At 48.0% G+C, this 27027-nt stretch overlaps 1 protein-coding gene across 6 annotated transcripts in view; it reads left to right on the top strand.

Annotated features, from left to right (window-relative positions):
• Katnip (katanin interacting protein) overlaps nt 1-27027 on the top strand; it is a 169602-nt gene that overhangs the window by 37020 nt on the left and 105555 nt on the right. For all 6 annotated transcript variants that reach the window (XM_021167736.3, XM_021167737.3, XM_029479630.2 and 3 more), the window contains 3 exons: nt 10843-10919; nt 17997-18166; nt 19464-19561. In XM_021167736.3, the coding sequence (XP_021023395.1) occupies nt 10843-10919; nt 17997-18166; nt 19464-19561 (345 nt within the window). The remainder of the gene's footprint in view (nt 1-10842; nt 10920-17996; nt 18167-19463; nt 19562-27027) is intronic.

Here is a 27027-nt window from a genome sequence, read left to right as displayed (position 1 = left end):
AACAAATTGTCTCATGGTTTTGGAGGATTTCACTCCTTCATAGACAGGAGAACGGAGCAGAGCGGCTCGGTTCATGGTGGTAGGAGCACACCCTACTCTTCACATCGAATCAGGAATTCATGCCTGGACAGGAACCTGGTTAACAGTCAAAGTCCTGTCCCCAGTGACCTACTTCTTCCGGTGGGCCCCATCTCCTAAAGGTCCTATAGCCTCCCAAAACAAGACGACCAGCTGAGGAACAAGCACTCAAACTATGAACTCTGCGAGATACTAGAGAGGCAAGTGACAATGAGTAGTGCAATTCAGGAATAGGATCTCATATAAATCTGGAATTTTGGTATATACACTTCATTAAGTAGCTTAATTTTGTTTTTGTTTTTGTTGTTTTCTGAAATAATCTCATTCTGTAGCCCAGGCTACTCTTAAACACTTAACAATCCTCCTGCCTTGGTCTTGTGAGTTCTAAGATCATAAGTGTTGCCATAGTGCTAGCCTTAAAGATCTTTAACCTTCTGTTTGTTATAAATTTTCTTAAACTTAGGGGAGTCATTGCTCACCTTTCACCACATGGCTCTGGGGAATTGAACTCAGAGCATGGTGGCAAGTGCCTCTGTCAACTAAGCCACCTCACTGCCCACCCTCAGCTGTGTGCGTGTGCATTGCATGTGTGGTGATGGCCCCTGGTGGAGGTCAAAGGGTACACGTGAGGAGTCAAGGGTTCCATGTGAGGAGTTAGTTCTTACCCTCTGCCTAGTGCCAGGGCCTCGTGTTTTTTTAAACTGATGTGAAAGTTCAAATATATGCAGATTTAAAAAAAAAAAAAAAGATAACCTTCATCTAAAGCAAAACAAAACTGGCCACGGTGACTCATACCTATAACTCCAACACCTGAGAAGCTGAAGCAGAAGTTCAAGGCTAGCCTTGGCTACATGGTGAGTTCTAGGCTATCCTGGGCCACAGAATGAAATTGTCTCAAAAATCAATCAATCAAACAAACAAACAAACAAAGAGGACTAATGGGGGCAGATATATTGCAGAGGGTTTAACTGTCCCCACTGGAGGTCATTGGGATGTTTTCAACCAGCTTTCTGTACCTGTCCTGTCTTTCCTATTGCAGTGAATTCTACCTCTTTTTTCCCAGAGTGCCTATGTGAGCTGGCAGGGGAACACCAGTGGACTCAAGCAGATCTGGTTGAAGCAGGCTCTTATGAAAGAGCCTTGCTCCTAGAGGCTCAGTGACCATGAAGGTGGTGGGCTACTCTCACCCTTAAGAATATGTTCGTTGGTTAGATAAACACTCCCCTGGGGGCCAGACAGACTCTTGAATCCTTCCTTTCATTTTAGAAAGAGAGCAGTCAGTCTGATTTCTTTCTGCCTGCTTCTGCCATTCCTAGACCGCCTCTACAGCTTGAAGGCACCCCTTTGACAGCCGCCAGGAGCAGCATTGTAAAGCGCTATTTTGATTCGAGCAGGCCAACTACCCTGTCACTAGTTCCCTTCTTCCCTGCTGATGTTCCACATCCTGTCTTCTGCTACCAACCTGACACCATTCTATGCTTGCCACTGTAACAACACTTTCAAGGACTGGTGCACAGCCTCAGGCTGTGATTGTCACTAGCCAAGCTGCCTGCTATGAAGGTGTGATGGCAGTCCTTCTCTGGGAGCAGACCCAATCCTACCCTAGCTGCTTTCCCTGAGATAGTCTGCCCAGCCACTTCCTGCATGGAAAGGAAAGTTGGCGCTTAAAAAAAAAAAATAGTAAGGCTGAAAAGATGACTTAGTGGGAAAGTGCGACTGTGAGGACCAGAGTGTGAATGCCAGCACCCACATAAAAGTCAGGCATAGTTGTGTGCTTCTATATAACCCCAGTGTCGAGGGGGTAGAGAAAGAGGACCCTAGGACTCGCTTAACAGTCAGTCTAGCTGAAGTGGTGAGTTCCATGCTCAGTGAGAGACCCTATTTCAAAAAACAAAGGTAGAGTGAATGCTGCCCATGGTAGTGCGTACCTCTAACACCCACCACTGTGAGGCAGAGGCAGAGGCAGATGGATCTCTGAGTTCAAGCCCACTCTGGTCTATACAGAGAGCTCCAGGCCAGCTAAGGCTATATATCATGATGCTCTATTTCAAGACAAAACAAAGCCCTAAGGTGGAGAATGATTCTCACGCTTTTAAGATTCACCTTCGGAGATGACTGCCATTATTGGAATCTCTCCCAGTTCTTTCCTTCCCTCCTGTAACACAGCTCCAGGGGATGGAATGCCTCTGACCTCTTCGGGTACCTACATTCACACATGCATACCCACACAGGGACACATACATATGAGTAGTAAAAACAACAAGCCCACCAGCCGTCCCTCTTCTGTGTGCGTGCCCAGCTTCTTGTTAATTTGCTACATCCTTAACCAGGCTCATAGCACAGAGTCCTGACTTCCCTCAGCCTGGCCCCTCAGATATCGAATCCAGGAACTGGCAGCTTTGTGATGCACACCTCCATGACAACCGTATTTCAGATCGGAGCCATGGGCTAAGGAATTAATTGCTTTTTGGGAACTTAGGAGTGGACAGTTTGAATCTGGGTCATTGTGGAAAATCCTGGCTAAATCAGGATTACCCATGAAATTCTCTGGAGGGTGGTCTTTGATGTAATATGTCTCAGATCTGCCGTAGTAGTCCAAGGTCAAGGAGGAATCACGAATTACCCTAGGACCCCAAATTTGATAAAATTCCCTCCCACTCCTGTTCCTAGGCCTTGGTCAGAAAAATTCCTTCCACCTCCTCCAGTCCTCTAACACCTGTCTGAGTACAGCATAGCCTCTACTTCAACCCAGCACCCTCAATGCTTCCTGGCACGCCTATCCTCTACTCAAGCAACGCCTCATGGCTTCCTGTTAGGTTGGTTTTAAGGACAGTTGTCCTTGCTGTGTCCACATAGTTCTTGTGGTCTGCCATTCTCAGTCCTGTGACATGCTCTGCATCTTTGTCCCATGGTGGCAGGCCCTTGGGTGCCCAGTTTCTTCTCTTCTTGCTGTCCTTGCTCAGCTGTGGTCTTGGTCTGAGCATCTGCTTTTTTAAGACCCTCCCCTCTGTACATAACTGACTAGCCTGCTCAGATACAGCTCACACCAGCAGGCAGCTCCTCAGATCCCCAGAATAGTCACATCTCCTTTCCAAGTTACCTATGCTATCAGCATGTATTGATATATGCATTCGTGTGTATATGTGGGGAGTAGCTTGTTTAAATATCCATCTTCCCCAACAGACAACCAGCTCCATAAAGGAAGGGACATATCCTGGCAAGGGACAGGAAGTGCCTAGTAACTCTGCAGGAAGGTTGCAAAGAGGGAAAGGAATGACCTGCCACATCTATATTCTTAGATAGGTATTATGAAAACTCGTGCTGTCAGGCCTTTTTGAATATTTTTTTTTTGTACTTCTGGGATTTGAACCCAGGACCTCCCAAGTGTCAAGCTGAAATGCTTGTCTAGCCCTTCTTGGTATTTTGAGATAAGATCTTGTTACATTGCCCAGGCTGGACTAAAACTTAGGCTCCAGATTTATACTAGTGAACACTGAGCACAAATGTTCACTAAGTAGCTGGGATTTAGGTGCCAATGTACTAGTGAACATTGGAGCATAAATTCATTTTGGGTCCCTAGATCCTGGTGCTTTCTCCTAGATGTGAGAGAGATCTTGGCACCTGACATTGGGTGTCCACAGGCATCAAAGATGCCTCCATGTCAGAGGGCCAGGCCTCCCACTGTGTCTGTGGTCAAACAGCATGTTCTGACCATATTTCGTGCTCCAAGATGAACTCCAGGGTCTCTTAACATTGTGCTTTCACATGCACTGCTCCTTCCCAGATGGCCTTCCACCCCACTGTCCTTACCTCGTGAGCTCCTTCTGGACTCAGTGTCATGGGAAGCCCAGCCATCCACCATAAGCAGTGCCATGCTCTGCACCCTGCTTACACTGCATGGCCCAGACACCTTCTCTGTTGTCTACCACATGGCATGAGACCAATCATTCTTTTTCCACCTCTTAGTTTTCTGAAGATGGGGATTTTAATCTTTCTTCCTTTTTTTCCTCCTTCCTTCCTTTCCCTAAACAGCCTGTCAGCTCCTTGTATGTGCTAGGAACCAGCAGCCCTGAGAGATAGAGTGCAGAGCCTATTAGTACTGTCTCTGCCTTTGGGGTTGAGCATCCATTAGATAAGACCACAGGCAACGAACAGATATTTACAGTGAGACTCACCAGACTGGAAGGAAGGGGTTGGCATAAGACTGGGGTCATAGGGAACAGCCTAGAAGAATTTCTTGGTCAAGCAAGCTCACACCCCCTGCAGAAGGGATTCAAGGTAGAGGTGGCAGTAAGGGTAGCAGTTTGGAGACTAGACTTCCCTGAAAAAATAGCCAGAAGGATATATGGCTCATGGGTTGTAGTGGGAAGATGGAAACAAGGCCTATGGAGAGTGCTGACAGCACACTGCTGACATTTATCTCTACCTCCATTCTGTAGCCTGATGCCTGGGTATAGGAAAAGCACAGGGAACAGTGGTAGGGTTAATAGGAGCCCCTCGCCCATTTCTCCCTGCTTTTGAGGCCTGGTGGTGGCTCCAGGGTGACACCAGCTCAAGCAGCCATGTCTGCTGGGCTAGGAGTGACTAGAATTGTTTTCTGATAGAGCCCCTTATCTGGGAAAGGGTTGGGGTGTAAATAGGCAGGTGGAGACTAAGATTGGAGGCTAGAGAGGGACATTGCCACCTTGCTCAACTTTTTCCCATCAGGTCCAGGGATCATTCCAGCAGGACTGCAAAGCTGCAGCAGGTGAACTATTAAAGCTTCTCTCAGTCATTCTCACAATTATGAAGAGCAGGGATACAAACATAGTATCCTTCCTTGGCAGTCGAAGGCTGTGTACAGTGCATGCCTGAGTCCCTTCCCTGCAAGCACTGCTGGGAGCTTTGACCTCAACTGCAGGTCCTTATCAACTCAGGACTGGGTGTCAGCAGGTCAAGTCTGTCAAACCCTCTAACAGTGTCTTGGCCTAAGCCATGGGCTTCCTTGTGAGCTGCCTGGAGGCCTGAGTCTGGCTTTGTCTGATCTGGCCACCTGCTGCCTCCCACTACCTGGTCCACATACCTTCAAGGTCAACTCTATGGCTTATAGGTCATCTCACTTAAAGAGCTCTTCATTTTCAAGAAATATTTTTTTAAAAATTATTTTACAATATATGTCTGTGTGAGGGGTTATCCACACAAGTGCAATGCCCTCCGAGAGCAGAAGAGGGCACTGGATTCCCCGGTGGTTGTGAACTGCCTAACATGGCTGCTGAGAGTTGATCGTAAGTACTCTGGAAGAGACTATACTGCCACAGAGCCACCTCTCCAGCTTCCACAAAGGCCTTCTTGAACCACTGGCAGAAACAGCACCCCCGCTGGCCAGCGCACCTGCTCACTGCTTCCTTCCACTGAACTGTGAGCTCCAACTGCTGTTGTTCTATCCCAATACCTTAGATGCACACCAGACCAATGTAGGTTCTTGAAGAACAGTGAAGGATGCATGGATTTGTTAATGGGAGTTACCCCACCCTGCATGGGGTATGTGTGTGTGAGGTGTGAGTGAGGGAGTCCTGCCTAGAGGGTCCTCAGGCACAGTTCCTGTTTAAGCAAGTCTGTATTTACACCTGTGGTTGCCTGCTGTTTATGGGGGTGCTTATATTTTCCACTTACAGCTCTGATAGAAGTTTCCTTTTAAATTAAACTCACTGAAGGTTTTAAAATTCTCTGTCTTCACCAGACTCGAACGTAATTTATAATCCATAGGATAATTTTATAAGAGAATTTTTCTGAGAATAAAAAGAAATAAATGTGATTTTTTTTCTATCAGATGTGAGTTGAAAAGGATTCTTCAGATGGCTACAGGGAGGAATTTTTTTTTCCCATAAAAATACAGTATCCTGAGGCATTGAGTCCAGGGGATTCTAGATCTGTATGGGGACTATAAACCCTGAAGCCACATATGAAATCTCCAGATCTGGTTATCAGGTAGTTGTGGTGCATAGCCAGGAGGGAATAGTAGCCTGAGATAGTCAAACACTACCCCAAGGTCTCCCTTTATTTAGTTGCCTTGGGGAGTCTTTGTATCCATCTGTCCCAGAGCAGGAAAATCCATTTGCATTTTGTTGTTTAGTTTCATACTACCTCTAGGGGGCAGTCTCAGCTGCTGCTTTAGGCCTTCATTGTTCTGCTTTTGTTTGCAGCACAGGCATATTGGGTATAGAAGAGTTTTGAGGGAAAGTATCCATCAGATGGATTAGCAAACGTGGCTGAAACAGGCTTAGAGTTTTGACATTCAGCTAATATGCACGGAGGAGTCAGCGCTCAACACTAGGACGTGACAGAATCTCCAGGGACACAGAGATGTTGGACCTGGGTGGGTTGTGAAGTAGAGTTTTACTGTAAGGTACATGTAGTCATCCTTATTGTGGGCATATGGACATTGAGGGCATTTGATCATAAGCTTCAGGGTGTATCTTAGTACTAGTGTACTTGCCTAGCATGTGTGAAGCCCTACGCTTGGTTACTAGCATCATCAAAAACCAAAAGCAAAGCAATCCAAACCAAAAGCCTTCATTAAAGTGTTGCTTAATCCTCTACTGAATGCTTATGGGAACCCTTCCTTTACCATGGCGCAGACTTTGGGAAACCATTAGCTCTTCTGCTATACTGTCTAGATCTCTAGAACTCTACGAGTTAATATTTACACAGTCCAAACTGGCTTGAATAAAGAAAGGAGAATAGCTGGGCATGGTGGCACAGGCCTGGAGTGCCAGCTGTCAGAGGCAGAGGTAAAAGGATCAAGGCCAGTCTGAGTCCCAGAGCAAGTTCCAGGTTATTCTGGGCTATAAAGCAAGATCTCACCCTGCAAAAAGAAGGGGGCGGGGAGAAAAGAAGGGTGCCATGTGCTGTCTTTTATTAATAAAAATAAAAGCTACCCAAAGTGATAGAGCGGTAACTCCGCCAATGAGGCTAGGAGACAGGATACTTGAAGTTCTGTAAATTAGATCTGGTACTGCTCTGGTTTCAGGCATCCACTGGTAGGTAGGAACTTATCCCCCTGGGTAGAGGGCACCTTACTGTGTGTCATTTTTTGAGCCTGGAGCTGGTGGCTTAGAGAGTATGGGGCTGTGAAAATCCTCTAAGACCCAAGGCCTGGCCACATCCTCCGAGGCATTTCTGGTCCCCTTTGCTGCTGCACTTATACATTTTATAATGATTATGTGTCTCCCTTTTGGGCCCCAGGTACCTTTGGGCCAGTGCAGGTTGGCCCAAATCATCCAGTCTCAGGTACTCTGTTACAGAAACAAAAGGCGTCTTAATGCACATTCCACACTGCTGGAGAACTCTTCACTCTCTTCACAGAAGAACCCTTTGCACATCACTTATGGGGATGTTTCCAGAAGCCCCCGCAGGGATCTGATTGGTGTGTGGCTATTGAATGGTTCCAGTGCAATGCTCCTGTGGCACAATGGCAAAGGGTACAATTCACATGGTTCACATAGTACATACTGTAAATGGAACCTGTGCAATGCAGCCATCATGGCAAGTCATCGGTGTATCTACAGGGCTGGCTTCCATTAAGTCTTGGTTATGGGGCAAAATGGCTCAGTAGGTTAAAAGCTTTGCCTCACAAGCCTGGAGACCTGAGTTCAACCCCCTAAACCCACATAAAAAAAATGGATGGAGAGAATCAGCTCTGTTTAGTTGTCCTCTAGACTCCATTCATGTGCTGTGGCATGTGTGCTATACACATTCATCGTGCACACAGACACAATAATAGATCTAAACCCCTAGTGTGTATGTAAGGGTGCCCCCCACACTCACCCATAGCAAGCACCCAGCAAATGTTGGTGGGAAACAGCGGATGAACTTGACCCTTTTTAGGCTTTCATCCCATTGTTGCTGGCTTAGGTGTTTATCCCTTCACTTCCGAAATAAGGAAGTAGAACTCCAGCAGTGTGGAATGTGCATTAAGACGCCTTTTGTTTCTGTAACAGAGTACCTGAGACTGGATGATTTAGAAAGAAAGAAAGAAGCTTATGTGGCTTTGGGTTCTAGAGGCTCGGAAGTCCAGGGCATGACAGCAACTTCAGGCAAGGGACACCATAACATTGTGGAAGGTGGAAGGATGATCAAGCAAGCAAGCATGTGGATGCAGGGACAAGCAGAGGGTCCTCCTGGTCCTGTAACAGTCTAGTTTCTCAAAAGTGATCGGGTCTCACAAGAACTCATTCGCTCCCATGATTACTAGCCCATTGTTGGAGCCGTACTAATCCCTTCACTAGGTGCGACTCTGGACTACACACTCCCCTTCCCCCCCCTCAACACCACTGCTGTGGGAAGCAGATCTCAGCCAGAGTTTTGGAAGGGACAGATCACATCCGTAACAACCGCATGTCTGGAGGCCGCATTGTGATTTGGAGCCAGGCCTGGACTGCAAGGCCCAGGCTCAGAGACAGACTCACAGGCCAGGACTGAGGGAAAGCTGAGCTAGTGGAGAATCTTGCTTATCCAAGTATGGCTCACAGACTGGCTAGAAATTAACACAGGGCTTCCTAGCCCTCCTGAATCAGAGCCTTCCTGTCATCTCAATCCCCAGGGGACTAGCATTTGAAAAGCAGGGGCTGGGAGAAGTGAGCTGTCTGGATGGCCTTGGTCTATGTGGCATCTGCCTCTTGGTGAGTAAGAACAGATACATTCCAGAAAGGGTCTAAGGGCATCCTATCTCTTTGAAGTCTGTATTTCTTCTAAGAATGCCACCAAATGTTTCCTTCATTCAATACCATAATGTATTAGTGGTCACTTTAATATTTCAAAATGGTTATGTAAATTGCAATGGAGTTGCTGGTGTTTGGGAATAGGCACAGCATGAATTTCCTTGTTTCTTAAGTAGGGCGATAATAACCATCTCAAGAACTGCTACAAACATCAAAAAAGAAGGCTGGGTGGAATAACTCCTCCCCAGAGTTGGGATGCTACAAGGATCTCTCCCAGTGTGGAGGTCTCTCCTGTACTTTCCTGCATGCAGGGAGGTGCCAAACTCAGCCCCAGAGACACAAGGAACCTCTTGAGGCAGCTCAGGAAGCCAGAGAGGTCTATCAGTTTCTAAAGTTTCTTCTAATTTCATAATGACACCCTTTGTTATTATTGCTCACTGGCTGGGCAACTGGGTTAGCTAGCTTGAAGCCCAGTGACACTCAGAGATTTGAGGGCCTGGAGATGTGGCTTGATGGTAGAGGGCCTACCTAGCATAGGGTCTTGCTTGTTTAAATGTAGTTCACAGGCATCAGCTGGGAACTGGTTAGGGATGCCCATGGGGCCTCCCCTTCCTCCTGAGACAGAATCTCACAGTCCCATTGTGACGTATGTATGCACCAACAGAAAGCTGAAAGACGTAAGGCTTGCTGGGTAGAAGGGAAAGTGTGACTGACAGGGGAAGAGGTCAGCAGATGGCCACAGCCTGGGGTTTGCAGGACATGGGTGGAGAAAGGGGGTTAGGCCATTAGCGTTGGTCTGAGAGTAGCTTTCACTATTTCCCATCCCAAGGGCCCCATTGCCTGGTAACTGGAGAGAGAAGGGAAAATAGAGAGGGAAGCAAGTAGATGTTCAACATTCATAGTTGAAGCTAGAGGAGGAAGGTTGGTCAGAGAAGGCCCAGACAGAGAGCTGTGCAGAAAGGGGTCCTAGGGCTGTGGATGCCAAGGAAGAGGCCGGGAAGACAGAGGAAGCAGTGAGTGCCCTGGCCAGGCCTGCAGGAAGCATGGGGAAAGGAGCAAGTGCACAGGTACTCCTTTGCTCCCCTAGGGATGCAGCCCAACAAGCCTGCTACAAGCTGCAAATGCCTTACGGTGAACAATGATCCAAACGTGATGGTGCATGTCTTTAGTCCCAGCACTCCATAGTCTGAGGCAGGAAGATCGCTTCAAGTTCAAGGTCAGGATAGGTCCAGGGACTGAAGAGAGTGTGGGGAATCTGTCTGTCCCCATCACTTGACTCTACTATCTTTGCCACTGTTATTTCTAAGGCTTTTCCAGACCTAGGCCCCCAAAGGGAAAAACAGCTCCTTCCCCTGAGTACCAGCAAAGTCCCAAGGCTGACCTGCCTTGTTCTCCCCCAAACTGTGACTCCCTGGTCCTAGGCAAGGTGTAAAGTGATTGCACTTCTAAGCCAAGGCTCTCTGGCTGTGTGTGTGTGTGTGTGTGAGAGAGACAGAGAGAGAGACAGAGACAGAGACAGAGAGACAGAGACAGAAGGTCCCTTTTCAGCAGCCAGGTTGGTGTGATCTGGTGGTGATGACTGAGATGGCTGAGTAGTGTGCATTCAGAAAAAAATCTGAGATGCCAAGGTTTGTTTTATTTTATTTTATTGGTTGGTTGGTGTTTAGCTATTTGATTTGTTTTTTGTTTTTTGGTTTTTTTGTTTTTTTGTTTTTTTTGTTTTTTTTTTTTTTTTTTGAGATAGCATCTCACTATGTAGGTGTGGCAGTTCTGAAGATACCAACTCTTATTAGTCCTGGACTTCACAGGGCATGGGGAGACAGTGAGGAGTCTAGGACCCAACCTTCTTTCATGGAATGGTAAAACTGTGTGAGCTTGAGACCCACTGGGCTTCCACACAGTCCCTGGAGCTCTGGGTCGCCAGAGTGATGGACCAGAGGGAGCTGGGCCTTCGTCAAGGTTGGCCTCCCAGATCAGCCGGCTCCTGCAGGCTGTGTGCAGTGCCCTGCTTCAGCGAAGGCCGTCCTGTATTTTGTTCTCACCCCACTCTGTTTCTTCCTTTCAGGGTTACAGTAAGGACATGGTGACAGACTTTGATGAGAAACATGATGAGTATTTAATATTGCTTCAGCAGAGAAACCGGTAAGAGCAAGCTGCCTGATGGCAACCCTTGTTATTAGCCAGATAAACATTTATTCTGATTTATTAATAGCACACAGGAGTGGGGCAGAGAGCCCCCCCCCATGTAGAGACTGAGGTTATTGCCAGCACTTGTAGCTCCACACCTCCCCCACCCCCACCCTATCCAATGCTTTAGTTGCATCTTTTGATTGACCCATAGCAAACTGTTGGCTGTGCAGGCACTACCTCTTGTCTCATGATAGAGAAGTGGGTCAGGGGTACTGAGACCCTTGTACATCACCTATAAATGGTGGTCTGCATCTCTTGGGCATCAACCTGCCCTGGAAAGCTAAGTTTGTGGAAATGTGAACCAGTTTACCTTGTGACTGAAGTTGCTCTGTGTCATTTAAAGTTAGGGTGGGGCCTATTTGGCTCTGGTGCAGATTCTTGCAAAAGCTTAAAGCACTATAGTGTGTAGTGGTCAAGGTCATAGCAACCTGGAGTAGTCTAAAGGCCTCTGTTCTTTTTCAAGGCCAAGCAAGTTTATTTCCAGCTCATTGTGGTTTGTATCCAGACCTGAACCTTCCTATGAGCTCGATGTGTCAACTCAGAGCCTAGGAGCTGGGACAGCGGGTTATCTGGTACTTTCCTGTCCACACTGCTCAGCACTGCCATGGGTTTTAATAAAGGGAGAGGAGCAGAGAGCCTCCATGCTGGTAGAGAAGCTGGGATCTAGGTTGATATTTTATAATATTGGTAATGAATTCAAGTCAAACCACAAGCTAGAGTTCTTCAGAACCACTCTGGGAAGACTCAGCAAAGGCAGGAATTAGGATCTTTGTGTTATGGGAATAGACCAGTATTGCAGGTAAGTGGCCTGAAAGGTGTCACCTCAAATCCCATTTAGTTCTTACCTGGCTGTCTGGACACCTGTTGGTTTGGGGAGCCCTGGTGATGGTCTTGGGAGTGTATGGGATAACGTCATGCACTATTATGTAAGAGCTCCACCCATTATAGAGTTTCATCAAGACCCCTGTCTCTAAGGCCGAGGATGTGGCTTAGTTGATAGAATCCTTGCCTAGCATGTAAGGAACCTTGGGTTCATTTTCTAGCACTGTATAAAAACTGGGTGTGGTGCACATGCCTGTAATCTTAGCACTTGAGGTATAGGTGGAATGATCTGAAGCTCAAAGTCATTCTTGGCTAAATAGTAGATTCACAGCCAGCCTGGGCTACATGAAACCTTGTCTCTCTCTCTCTCTCTCTCACACACACACACACACACACACACACACACACGACAACAGGCTCACACTTTCATTTCCAGATATGCCCAGTCAGTAGTGCTGAGTAGTGCCTTCAGTGCCCAACCACTTAGCAGAACTCTCCCTTTCCCATCTTCCCAGGGGCAGGTAGCTCAAGTGAGAACTGCAGATAGCTCATGCTGATTAGACCCCCATGGGTGTTTATCCTGGCATTTATGGCAAGGGGTTGGATGTTTTTATTCAGTCTCTGGCAGGCTGGATGCTGCCACTGAACACCTGGGTGATGGTTTAATCATCCTGGGCGCTCATCTGGGGAAGAGTGTCATAGCTCCTCATGAGCAGATTGTATCTCATTAATTGGGGATCAATAAGTGCTATCCCAGAGCTGTTGGCTGACAGCATAGATGGGAATTTCACAGACAAGATTGCAGCATTGTGACAATTAAAAATATATCACAATTGAGTTGCTGTAAAATGGGGTGGGAGTGGGTATCCCTGGATGCAGGAAATAAGAAGCCAAAAAGGAACCCTGCTAGAGCCTTGTGAAAAAGGGAATGCCCCGAGTGGTGGTCAGGTCGGCCTCAAGATGCCTTTTACAAAGTGCTAGCCACACACTAGGTGCCATAGCTCACCAGCTTATCTTCAGGCCACCCAGACAGGCAGGTGGGGTGATGGCACCCATTTGACAGACAAAGAAGCAGGCCCCATTGTATCAAGTAGGCAGTGGTGGAACTGGACTAGGCTTTATCTATTATGGTTTTTGACATTTCCATAGTGATCAAGTGGAGAGAAAGCTGCCAGGGCTGCCAGTGGCCCCAAGTATACTAAGAAAGAATACTTGGTGAGACAAAGCCGTGGATTACTCCGAGGCCTAGTTGCATGCCTGGCATGATGGTAGAGGCTGAGGACTACATTGGTCCTCAGGAAGAAAGTGAACCCAGGCAGCTTTGCTGTGCATTGAACTGCTGAGAAGGGGGCATTGCCAGCAGAGATCTGTCCAGGAAGTATCTGCCCCTAGAACTCTGGTTTACAGGAGCCTTGTTTTCACGTGTTATTTCTGCGAATGCTTACCATGTGCGTAGCGTCACCTAGGAAAGGAACTAATGTATAAGAAAGACACAGACTGTGCTTTTCATTTGTTTTGACATCTAAAAATTTTTTGTGGGAGGCATGTACATCATCATGTGTATGTGGAAGTCAGAACTTGCAGAATCCAGTTTCTCCTTTCACCCTGTGTCTTTGAGGAATTGAACTTAGATCTTCAACTTGTCAGCAAGCACCTTTACTAGTTGAGTCATCTCACCAGCACCACAGTTACTAGTTAGCAGCTAACTATTTTGGTTGTAAAGCTAAAATCCCAGGATTAAATGGGTTTACTAACTAGGAAACAATTGGCTTATGGAGTGAAGAACTCAATCGTCGGGGCTGGGGTATATGCTCACCTAGCATGTGCAAGGTCCTAGCTTCCATCACCACCATGGCACTCTGACTTCAGGCATACCTGGTGCCAATGTTCCCCCTCTGTTTTCCTATGTAAGAACCATTCTCAGCTGTGACCCTCACTGGCCAGTAGCTGTCTCTCTTGTCCTGTCTCGCTTGAATCTCCACCTGGGGCAACAGGTCATGATGTACAAACATGGCCCCTTGAGTTTCCTTCAGTGACCTTTCTCAAAGACCAAGTAACACAATTACCAGACTATTGGATCTGGTGAAAATTTCCCCTCCATTCTCCATACTGCAGCCCCCTCTGCTGCCAGCAGATTAGACATGAGCCTTATCTTCCCAGTCAGTCCTCATCTCTCAGTGCTTTGATCATGCTGCTCAATCTTGTTCAGATCTGCCCAGGTGTGATTACATCTCCAGTGAGGTGAGTGGCCAGAATCACTAAGGAGGTGCTGGGACAAAACAAGGCTGCCACATCTCTTGAGCCTCTTCCTTGGCCCTCTCTAGCTCTCCTGACAGCACATGATGACTCCGCTTCTGCTATAATCAAGATGCCTTCATGCTCACCCTACCCCACCAGGAATCTTATTCAGGAAGAGGCTTGGGCTATAGACACCTCACCTGTCCCTTTCCTCTGCCCAGCAGCTCTCCTCACCTTCCAAATACAGCTTCTAGGAGTTCCTTCAGGAGCAGTACCTCTCTCCTCTCACTTCATGTGGCTTGAGTGGGAATGACTCTAAGCCAGGCTCAAAGGAGCCCTCCTCAGAAAGGCTGTACTGGAAGCATTAGGAAAAGGGTGCTCCCTTCCCCAAAGTAGCATGTGGATGGCAGGGCAGCAGTGGGCCACTCAGCTCTGGACAAGCAGGGACCCTACACCCTGGACAGCTCTACACAACATAGCCATCCATTTTAAAAAAGCCTTTCTGTGGTGCCACCTGAGTGTCACTGCACTCAGCTGCAGCAGGGGAGTTTCTTTACCCATTCTTTTAAGTCTGAGTAATTATCATAATTTATCAGTTTCAAACATCTACATTCTCATAAATCATCCTGCTTAAGTAGAGACCCACATGCAGTGCCAGGCAAGATCCTGGGCCAGGACAGGGTTTTAACAGTGATGTTGGGTCCCAGGGCAGTCTCTGGGAGGGAAGTCAAGGCGTGTTCTTCACCTGGTAGGTCAGTTTCCTGGCCGAACCTGAGCCTGCTGACTCCTCTGAGACCTCTATCTATAGAATTCCTGCATTCCATGCTCCCAGGAGTGTGCTGATCGCTGTTTGTAGATCAGCACTTAGTGACTTGTGTTTTCCTTCTGTTCTACGTTGTTGCCCAACAATCAGGCACATTGCAGGCTTCCAAGGCTGGCAAGAGATAAGCAGTCTGTAATCAGAGTTCCTGCCATCTTTGTTGAAAAGATGGATGTGTCAGCTGCTGCAGAAACGGCTGAAAAGTAAACAAAGAAGGCGCTCATAATGCCACCACCTTCTTCCATGACTACTGATGTCATTTTTATATTTATCACCTTCCACTCAAGGACCACAAACCCAGAGTTTTTTTCTTCCAATTTTACACTTAGCACATACATACTCTGTTTTGATTTTTTTTTTCCAGACAGGATTTCTCCATGTAACCTTGACTGGCCTCGAACATATAGAGGTCTGCCTACCTCTGCCTCTCTGCCTCTCTGCCTCTCTGCCTCTGCCTCCCAAGTTCTGGGAATAAAAGAGTGCACCATCACTGCCTGGCCTGTTTGGATTACTTTTTAAAGTTAATGAACAACGTAATTAATTTCATCATGGCATCTATATATACAAAGTTACCCCTCTCTTCCATTTACTGTTGTGTGTGTAAGTGTTTGTATATGTTTGTCTGTATATGTGCATATGTGTGTGAACATATGGAAGCCAGAGATCAACCTTAGGTGTCATTCCCCAGTGACTGTTGATCTGGGGGTGGCCTTGCTAGTCAGGCTAGGGCCTGGGATGACAGTTTTGTGCCATCTGGCTTTTTTTTAGATCTGAGTTTTTTAGTTCAGGCCCTCAGGCTTGGCAGGAGAACATTTCACTGAGTGCTGCCCACGCCCACCTGGTGAGGAGACCCCAGAGTGTCCTGGGGTCTTTCCTGAGACGGCTTCATCAGTGTCCTGACCTCTACTCCCTGGCATCAGGTGCTGGCCTGTGTTCAGGATTTGTTGGTCTCAATAGTAACCTTTCTCATGCCCAGAGTCAGTGCTTGAGAAGTGCTGGGATGTGCTTTCTGGGGAAAGATCAAACATGCAGCAGTACCTGTTTTCCTAGTCCTCCTGAGAAGGGGCTGGGAGTTGCCAGCAGTGTCTGAGTTTGCCAGTTGCCATCCTGTCTCACAAGCTCCAGGAGTGACATGTCTGTAGTGATGACCCTGGAGTTAAAGTACCCAACGTTATCATCTCGACCCTGCCACAGAGCAGCTGGGTGACCTTGGGCAGGTTCCTTGCCCTTCTGTGTCTCACTTTCCCCGTCTGTGGTGTGGAGTAAAGTAACCATGAGGAATAATGTCTTCCTCAGCTGGGACGTACCTCGTGGTCTATGTCTGTGATTGGCAACTCACAGAAACATATTTAGCAGCATTCTTGTGTCCTCGCAGCCGCTCACAGATGAACAGGGCTAGCAAAAGAGCTTACTTCTTGGAGAAGTTTGGAGAGACAAAGCTGGGGAGCTTCTGGTCTCCTCACTGTCTTTCCTGTAAGGGTGTCGAGGACACGAAGCATCTTGGTTGGCAGCTCTGTGCTTTTCTTGATACCTTTGTTGTTTCAGTTGGCCCCAGATTTTGTGTGTGTGTGTGTGTGTGTGTGTGTGTGTGTGTGTATACAAATGTGGAGTCTATTTTGTTCCATGGGCACTATCTACTTTGTTTTTGAGAAAGCAAGGACTAGCCTGGAACATGGTGATTGGCTAGAGTGGCTGGGAATTGAGCCCTAGCATATGCTTGTCTCTTCCTCCTCAGCCAGGCTTTCTTTCTTTTTTGTTTTGATTTTTGAGACCAGGTCTCACCATGTAGCTTGGCTAGCCTGGAATTCACAGAGATACCTCTGTCTCCTGAGTACTGGGATTAAAGGTCTATGCTACAGAGTCTGGGGATCAAACTCAGGTTCTTACAGTTGCAGGGCAATTACTGTATCATCTGAGCTGTCTCTAATCAGGTATTTTTACTTTTGTTTTGAGGGAGAACCTCACTTTTTAGCCCAGGCTGGCTGCACACTCATTTCAACCCTCCTGCTCCCAGAGATGGGATTATAGGCATAACCACCAGGCCTGGCAAGAATGTGCCTTTAAACACAAACACAGGCATGATGATTGGACGATCAGCTGATGAAATGCTATCCGATTTCTCCCTAGAGCCATGGGTCAGCACAGGGTAGTTCTGTATTCACCGTGATCTAAAGTCACTGTCTGTGTTGAAAGTTGAGTTTGGCACACAGTGCTCACCCTAATGTGATGGTTATTATATTAAAATTTCGTTAACTTGGAGCTTGGAAAGGTAGCTCAGTAGTTCTGAGCATTGGCTGCTCTTCTAGAGGACCTGGATTCAATTCTAACACCTCTATGGAGGCTCACAACCCTCTGTAACCCCTGTTCCAAGGACTCAACACTCCTCTGACCTCCATAGGCACCAGACGCGCACGTGGTACACAGACATACATGTAGGCAAAACACCCACACATATAATATACTATTTTACAATTTTTACCAACTTGCTGGGCAGTTAATCACTAAAGGTGAAGCCCACCTGTTGACTTGAAAATCTAATTACTGTGATGTTTAAAGGTGTTTGTAAAGACTCTAAGAACCAGGTATCCTGTAGCCATGGTTCTGGGAGGGGGCTAATGAAGACAATGTATACTGTCTTGAGACAAAAGACAGTGTCATATCAGCAATGAGTTAAGGATTGTCATAGTTACTTTTAAATTGCTATGGTCAGCACAGGGCTGAGGCAACTTATAAAAGGAGTGTTTAAAATCGGGCTCACAATTTCAGAGTAATAAGAATCCTTTTACCGTCGTGGGGGCAGGCAGGTGACATTGCACTTGAGCAGTGGCTGAGAGCTCACATCCTGACCCACATACATGAGGCAGAGAAGAAATACAGTGGTCATGGTAGGAATCTTTTGAAACCTCAAAGCCTGCGTCCAGTGACACACCTCCTCCAACCAGTCCATGCTTCCTAATCCTTCCCAAACAGTTCTACCAACTAGGGACTAAATATTCAAACATATGAGCCTATGGGGGCCATTCTCACTTAAACCATCACAGAGACAGTGCTATCCCCTTGCCAAAGCACTTTACTGCTGGTCTTAGGGACACGGAAGCTCAGGCATTGCTTGGATCCAGGCAGGTGATTTTTTTCTTTTTCTCTTCCAGGATACTAAAGCATTTGAAAGCCAAGGACCCTGTGCAGCTGAGGCTGGAACACTTGGAGCAAGGTTTCTCTGTCTATGTCAATGGGGCCAACTCAGAGCTGAAGACATCACCACGGAAAGCTGTGCACACAGACTTCTCCAGAAGTGCCTCACAGGCTGAGGGGTCACAGGGTGAGCACAGACCCTCTCAGGGCAGGCAGCAGCATTTTTAGTTAGAAATTAAGGGATGGGATGTAGCTCAGTGGTAGAGCACCTGCCTAACAGAAACAAAGCCCTGGGTTTGAGTCCCTAGTACTGCAAAAGAAAGTTAAAGAGAGTCAGAGACTTTGAAAACATCCTGTATGTGTGAACTCACCAGCAAATGAGTTAACTGTACCCATCAGGCCAGCGAGAGAGCCTAAGAGCAAGGAAGAGAAGTACTCTATAAGGTGCTAGGGATGGAGCCCAGAGCCTCACACATGCCTAGAAACCACTCCAAGTTTAAATTCTTTTCTATTTCTTTTCAAACTAGATTTGGTCTCCATACTCCAAACCAAAGGCACTAGAGCGAGAACTTTGTAGTTTTTATATTGCCTGTAGCTCTAATGTCAATGATCTTAAGGACAATTTTTAACTAATAGCTGGTATGCACATATTAGCTTTGATACCTAACACCTATGAAGTATTTGATTCCACTGTTCCTTTTTACATCTAGCTACTCCAGCCCCTTCATGATTTAAAGGGATTTCATGTGTGAGTGTGATGGAAGCACTCTCTACCAAGTCTATCCAGTGGGTGAAATGGGAATGAGTGGTATTGAATGGGTAGACCTGTTGAACAGGTGGGACCAGGCTCCAGGTTGACAGTGTGTCTCTGAGGAATATACTTGGACTCTCTGTTCATTGCCTTTAGGTGTGGGGGAGGGAAGCTTCCAGGCCATTACATACTGGAAAAATAAACACAGTAGCAAAGGGACCAGAGGAGAAAGCGATATCCCAAAATATCTCCCAGAGAGCCACTGCAGTATTCTAAATGCAGTTTACCAGGAGTTCTGTAGCCCCTAAGGCTCCTCTAGCTTTCATTGTGAGCATGCTGCTAGTTGGTAGAATTAGGAGGAACTGAAAACAGGATTAGCTTAACTTGGGACCCTAGCAGTATATTTATTCATTCCTCAAATATGTCTCCATCACTGTCTTTTACACATGGCTGTCTGCTGTAGGAACTACACCATATGTCTGTGTTTGGTGATGGCTCTTTGTGCCTGGAGAGCTGCCTGACATGACATTAGGCATCTCATTTTCTGGACATTTTGCAACTCTTACACTTTCTGCTGGGCATTGGCTTGCTTGCAGTTTACTTCAGGCAGATGTGTCCCTCATATGAATGACCTTGAGCAGCTGGACTGGATTGCAGATGTAGGCTTCAGAATAGCTATCAGTGTGAACTTGCCTTCCATGTCTCACTAGCTGCTTCTCTGTCTCTGTTGCAGATTATGGACGAAGAACCCTATTCCGAGAAGCCGAAGAAGTCTTAAGACGCAGCTCCAGGACAGCACCAGGAAAAGTCCATCGCCGAGGATGGCACCAGGTCTGGAAACTTGCATTAGGCTCTGGCACTTGCATTAGGATGAAGAGTGGGCCTGTTAAGTGTTTAAGTCCTTGTGGGCTTGGTGACAGTTCTGGACCCTGTAGGGTACCCTCTCTGCATGGACTGGCTTCTGGGGTACCTGCTCTGCTGCAGGGTCCTCCCTCTACCTGGGACCTCTGGAGCCCACAAGGGAATATAGTAAGAGCAGACCCATGCTCATTCTTGAGGGCTCATTTGTCAACTTGCTTTTTATCGACTACCTACTAGTTGTGAGGCATGGCATAGATAAAGCAAGTCATCAGGACAGAACCCTGCCCTGGTGAACTGAGGGGCCCATTTAGATGGCTGCCAACGTTCTGAGACCTAGCACTGTCTCAGCTACACACAGCCCCTCTGCTTTTTACACTTACAGCAAACCTGAAGCCTGGCTTCTCAGGTTGTCCTCTCTTATGTAAGAGCAGAGGAGAGAGATGCTTAGAAAATCCCAGGGACCACTCAAGCCCATGACTAAGAAGTGGAAGAATCAGAATCAGCTCTGAGTTCTGTATTCTTGCTCAACTAGGCCTTGCTATGATCCCTTGCTAGCTTCCCTTTGGAGATGTGTCTATATATGGAGCTGCTTAGTGTACCCAAGTGTCACTGTGCCAAGTATGAACTTGAGGTTGGGTCATGTGGTCTTAGTTCCTGTCACGTTTTGCACATTAGGATGGCCTTTTACAACAGAGATTGCCAGAGTCGTTTTTACTAATCTATGTATGGGGAACGTCAGCCACTTGCATTTTACAGTAGACTGCAGTACAGGCTTTCATGTGCTTGCCACCTAGCAATTCACAACACCCAATTGGTTGATGTATGTCCTCATGGTACTGCCATAGAAATTGAGGCCCAGAGAGCCAAAGACACTTGTTCAGGGTCACATGACCTCTAAGGGAAGAGGCTGGGTTGAGGTATGGATTGGACCTGTTGCTGTACTGACAGCATCTTCCTGCTATGCTTATTGGAAACAGTTGTGTCTGCTGTAGCTGGGGTCTGAAGAGCAGGCCCACAGGGCACCAGCCTGGGCGCTTGTGTCTGTCCCCAGCCATGAATGTTAATTTTTTGTTAATGAGGCCTTTCTTGCCTGCCTCACTCTACACAGCTCTTCTGCTTGTTAGAGTGCTTCCTATTATCACGAGCCATATTTGTGTCTTAGACTGTGACTTAATGGCTGGCCCCAGAGTCTGTGCAATTTAAAAGGCTTGGCCTAAGATTAATTAGCATCCCTCCCATCTCTCCTGTGGCTCCCCACTTCACAAGACTTAATCAGGGCTAATTTCCCCTTGCCTCCCAAAGCCGCTTGGCTATAATTGCCCTTCTGCACTGCATCAGTCAGGGGTCACTCAGTGCCTAACAATAGGGACTGCTGTTTGAGTAGAAAGCTCAGACTGAGTATGCATGCATGGTCCTGGGGCTGGTGAGCTGGGCAGGCTGCAGGAGGCCTTAAGCCTACATTGCGCACATGTCTGCCTTGGCCTCCAGGAGAGCTGCTGCCCAGGACAGCTGGGAGAGTGGGGACACAGCCTCAGGGATGCCAAGACAGATCCTGTTCTGTTGTCTGGGGGCCAGTGTGAGATGCAGTTGAAAAACCTGTGGCCTTGAGGATAGTGCTTAGAAATAGCAGTGACCCATCCCTTTCCTCCCCTCCTCACATCTGTTCTCCCTGTCGGTGACAATGTGATGTTGGACCTCCTGTGCACACAGAGCCTGAGCCATGAGGAACTGCAGTGGGAGTCCATGGCGTATCACCCTCCATGTCTCAGCAGCTTGGCAGAGCAGACACATGGCATCTGGCTTATGGATTGGTTTTCCTACCTCACTTTCTCTCCCCAGCTGGCTCTTCAGGGCATTTGAATGTGGCTCCTGGGAATTGAAGAGAATGGGCTTTGGTGTGTGTTTTGGAGCTGGTTAATGGACCTCCCTGAGCTTTGCCTTTATAATCATCACAACCTCCTGCCGCTGTCGGGAAGGCATGTGTGCGGTGTGTGGTCTCTAAGTGGTGTGTTTCTTCAGCTAGGTGCCCCGAATGGCAGATGATGAGGCTAGGATGAGGCCATTGCTTGCAGCTCTCTGGTTCTACCACCCATCCTCATGCTGCATGCTTTCTAATCTAGAAGGTGCTCAGTGGGTTACCTGCCTCAGAAGGTAGCTGCTGAGGATCACTCAGTCTGTGGAGGTTCCTGCCACGCCTGGCACAGAGCTGGTAAAGGGTTGTGTTGGTCAGTGTTGGAATAAATGGAGGGCAGGTGTCGAGGGTTTCTCAGTCTGGAGGTTTCCAGGCTCTTCGTTCTCTCCTTTCTACTTGTATATTTATTTTATTTGTGAGGGACATGCATGTATGCAAAGGCTAGAAGAAGGCACCAGGCATACTTCTCTATCACTCTCTGCCTATTCCATGGAATCAGTCTCTCTTTAAATGAACCTGGGCTTGCATTTTCTCAGCTAGGCTGGAACCTATCAAGCACTCACCATCCTCCTGTCTCTGCCCCGTCAGAGCTGGAAGGTGCTGACACCTTCCCACCACACTCTGCTGTGCCTTTGCTCTGGAGGCCATTCTTGTTCCACGGTGCTGGATTCCAAACCTCGGTCCTCAGGGCTGCATATCAGTCTCTCTTGACTGATGAGTTGTCTCTTCTGGCACTTCATTCTTATGTCTGACCTCACTCCCTCTGTTCAGTCCTGGCCATTTATGGAGCACATCAAAGTTTTGGATCCTTACTGCGGTCTGAGAGCTGCAAGTGAAGCAGGCCAGCCCTGCTGCCCTGGAACTTATGGGATGGGAGCGGGAGACAGGCCAGGACAAGCCAGGGCAACAGCAGCCAGCAAGTTAATGGCAATTTCTATGAAGGAAGGCCAGGCAAGAGGGACGGTGGCAGGCAGCAGAGGTGCCCAGGGTAGTGCAGCAGAGCTGAATGGGGATCTGTGGTCTCCTTGGAAAGGTATAGTGGAGTGTGATGGAAAGGTATTGCCTATGATCAGCACACGTGATGGAGAGGAAGCGCTGGGGCCCTGGCTCACAGTTGAATGGTTGAGCATGCAAGCTGAGGGGTCTGGACAGTAGTCTGAGTGAAAGAGCTCCCCAGAAGCACCAAGATATGAATGCTGCCATTGGAAAGATCTTGGTGGCTGTGTGTAGCTAGGACCACCCTAACTAACTCCTTTACCCTAGGGCTTGCAGGAGCTCTGAGACTGTGTTCCTGAATCCACATAGCTCTTCTCTGCTACTTACCACAGCCCCACTCTATGCCCTCTCCACTGGCTTCACTAACCAACTGCACCCCTCCAGGTCTGTTTCACACTCCTGGATTGATTGAAACTTCTAAGAGAAACTATTTGAATGTCCCAGTTCATCTGTGTTACTCAAGGTGGCCTGTAGTAGTTGACTTTGGTGTGGTGCTGTCTGCTACCTGAGTGGGCTGTGACTAGAGGTCACCTGATACTTATCCTGCCTGACCTTGAACAGCCTGGGAAGGACGTGTGTGTTTGTGTGTGTGTGTGTGTGTGTGTGTGTGTGTCTTAGTTAGGGTTTCCATTGCTGTGAAAAGACATCATGACCAGGCCAACCCTTATAAAGGACAAGATTTAATTGGGGCAGGCTTACAGGTTCTGAGGTTTAGTCCATTATCATCATGGCAGTAAAGCATTGCAGCATCCAAGCAGGCATGGCACTGGAGGTTCTTAGATTGAACTTGATTGGAAGGTACCCAGGAGAAGACTGGCTTCCAGGCAGCTAGAAGGATCTCAAAGCCCACCCCCACGGTGACACACTTCCTCCAACAAGGTCATACCTCCTAATAGTGCCACTCCTGCATATTCAAATCACTACAGTGTGTGTGTGTGTGTGTGTGTGTGCATGCGTGCGTGTGCGTGTGTGATATTACAGCCTGTTGTCTAGGGTGCTGGAGTTGGACCGCATGGCCTTGCCTTGGACTCAGAGATCTGCCTGCCTCTGCCTCCCTGAGGGCTGGGATTAAAGGTGTAGTACACCACTGCTCAGCTCTTCCTTTGCTTTCTACAGAAAATCGAAACAGGGTCTAATATAGCCCAAGCTGGCCTTCAACTCACTATGTAGTTGCAGCTAACCTTGAAGTCTTGATTCTCCTATATATACCTCTCTCATGCTGGGATTATAGGCTTGAGCCACCATGCCCAGCTCTTTCCACCCTTTTGACTGGGCTCCTCTTTGTGGGTAGCTAGAGAGAAGCAGGCGATTAAGGTAGCAGGGTCCCCAGAAGCCAGTGGCTAATTCTTAAAAGCCACCCCACCAGGAATGGGACCATAGCCCAGGCCCTGTCTACTTGGTTTCCTTATTTCTAATGTCTACTGTTCCAGTCTGACAGTTTCTCCTCTTCCTGCAGCTGGGCAGTGGTACATGGAATTTCCTTCTTCTGGGTCTAGACCAGCCTAGCTACTACAATAGAAGGGGCTTTCTAAAGAGTACAGGCCTGAAACTCATTTGGCAAGAAGGCTGTAGAACCACCCATGATAACCTTGTTCTTAGGGATTAACCAGAGGTTAAAGTAGCAATGTCCCCAGTAGCCAATGGCCAATTCTTAAAAGCCACCCCACCAGGACTGGGACATGCTCTGCCCTAGTTTCAGGGCTTCTCTTATACTGCAGGACCCACCATAAAGGGCCAGTGAGGTTGCACTATCACTTTTGCTAGCCATGGCCCAGTCAGTGGGGGTTGGGAGATCTAGAGGTTGACTAGATAAATACAGCAGGCTCCCAAGCCACCGCCTTTACTGTGGAGTGGCCTGCAGGTGATATCTAGGCATCTGTCCCTGCTTGTCTTTCCCTTGCTGCTTCTGGGCCTTAGATCTCTCTGCCGCCATCAGTGGATTAAGATTTATGGCTTCCTCAGCCTTGTAATACTTGGGTAGACAGTGGCCTAATCAACAGAGCCGCCGTTTACCAAAATGCTGTCAGCTTTGATGAACGTCACTGGCTCTCAGCATTAAATCGGCAGTGAAGGGATTGGCCTTCCAACAATTTACTGTGGGCCAGACTTTCAGGAAAGGTCTCCACAGAACGTTTGCTATGGGATGAAAGTGGCCTTGGCTGTCCCTCACTGCAATATCTGCATCCTGGGTTGCTGCAGACATGAGCACATGAGACAGCTCACCTCCACGTTGTGAAGCTGGGCCCTTTCTTTTGGTATCTCTGACTTCTGATCATGACAAGAGCTGACAAACCTGGGAAGAGCTGCTCCTCACCCAGCCTGTCTTTAGGGGCTTGGTAGAGCCCTTCCACCTCTAGGGGGCTCCATTAATACAGCACACAACCTGCACAAGCATACAGGGCATCCCCTGTGCTTGCTCTTCTGTGTTTGACAGCACACTTCAATGCACCCTCTTAGAACACTATGAGGAGGTGCCGAAGATACACAAATAACTCCGGGCATGAACTGGGTGGAGTGTGGGCTGAGCATGAAGTGAGCAGCTTTGGGGGGTTTGTGTGGAGAGTCTTTTAAATCCTCCTCCAGGGTAGGTACTGCAAAGGTCTGTCAGGGTCTGGGTTTGCAAGTAGGCAGTAGAAAGCAGCGGCTCATGAACACCCACTCCTGGTGAAGCAGAATGCCATTCGGGGAGCCAGCCCGGAGCATCATCATCATCCTTCCATGCAAGGTGGAAGGTGGGAGGCTAGGAGCGTGCATGTGGCTGGGGCTGGGTTAGAATCTAGCAGCCTTGGTGTGGGTGGGGCTGCCCCCACATTGTGGGCAGAGGAGGCTCCCCAGGCTAGGGTGGGAGAGCAGGCCAGATGGCAGCTATTTATTACCCTCTGGGCACCCACTCAGTGTTGTGAGTGCTTTCTGGACCACAGAGTTAATTTCAGCACTGTTGCTTCATAACCTGCAGTGTTCACTATGGTGCTGAGTAGACTCGGGGGCAGGGCACTGGTATCTGGAACTCAATGCTCTTAGAGCTTGGTGAAGGCCTGCTGACTAAGGGCCTTAGGGCTGACAACAAAGCTGTGTTTGCATATTGGGCATCACTGGGAAGCTCTGCTGTATTGAGCTGTGCTGAGGAAGAGGAGGCTGGGAAGTTGCTGAAGGCTGTGATCCTGGCTCCTAGCTGGATGTAGAGCTCTTTCTGTGGATGTGCCAAGTCAGAGGCTGGCCAGGGTGTACCTCCCACTGTCACTGGCCAGCTTCCTTTCAAGCAGTGCACATTGTCCAGGACCACAGACCTGGGCAGGCCTCAATCCCTGCCTCTCAACTGGTCTTTTCCTGTGCCCCAGAATGCCAAGATAACCCCAACTCCTCACTTATATTCTGTTCCCCAATTTCACATCTCTCCTGCTCCCAAGAACTATCACTCAGTATGGTGGGCAGGAAAGGGGTGTGGTATCTGCCACTCTAACTTAGCATACTCCATCTTCCTCTGGTGGGAGAACTCAATTCTAAAAGATCCACTGCGATCAGAGGCAGGCAGGAGATTCCAAGAACTAAGGTGCTTTCTCCAGAGGCTAGTAACAGGACAGACTGGCAGTCTCTGCCCAGACTTGTCTGGATTTTAAGAAAGAGATAAGGGAAAAGCTAATACTACTACAGGCCAACTGGCAGCATTCAGAAGTACAAAGCCCTAGTCTAAGTCCTTCCCTCTTTAGAGAAAGGACCAGAAGACCCTAAAAGGGGCTGGGTGGCTGGTGATCCAAGCTACCTCCTCCTTGGCCTGACCCAAGTCTGTGGTCAGCCTTTTCTCCCATCCTCTCTTCCTGCCCAACAGGCCTCAGTGTTAGAATGTTGTTGAATGTCCCAGGGAGAGGAGCATAGCATGTTTTCCTTAGCCTGGAGAGGAGAACTAAGTAGCAAAGTGTAGAGGGAACCCATACCACAGCTGGAGCTAGCCAAAGGCTTTGGAGTGAAGAGGAAAGGTGGGACAATGAGGGTGTATGGCTTTAGAACCATCCCAAGGCATTACACAGTGACCTGCTGGCCCTTCTTGTTTCTCTATTAGGACATCTTCCTTGCTCTCATAGACAGCTGCATGTCCCATTCTCATCCTTGAGCCACAGAGGGATTGAGGGTGGGAAGGCAAACAAGCCCACAGAGATAGAGGAAAGGGTGTCTGTGGGCTCGGCTGGACTGATAGGGCCCTGGCAGTGGCTCCAATTGGTTCAGCAGTCACACATGTTAGAATGTGTAGGAATTAGTATGGAGGCCTTGCGTGCTGGATGTATCAAGTAAGGTCTGGTTTGCTAACAGTGGCTTGACCGATGTGACAGCATGTCACCTGCCAGCTGAGTGAGTCCTTTTGTTTTGCTCAGGTGGGAATCACTAGTGAGCAGGGAGTAGTTTCTAGTATTGTCAGTCTTGGACCTGAGAGAGAGAGCTAAGGAGCTTCTCCAGCAGGCAAAGGACAGGACAGACAAGCAGGCTTGGGGGCTGGGCTGACTGACTCAGCCCTGAGAACAGAGTCTTAACAGCT

This window comes from Mus caroli, unplaced genomic scaffold (genome assembly GCF_978045245.1).
Source record: "Mus caroli unplaced genomic scaffold, Mus_caroli_1 scaffold_8, whole genome shotgun sequence".
Classification (NCBI taxonomy): Eukaryota; Metazoa; Chordata; class Mammalia; order Rodentia; family Muridae; genus Mus; species Mus caroli.
The sequence above is the reverse complement of the archived record's forward strand: the minus strand, read 5'-3'. Positions and strand labels throughout refer to the sequence as shown.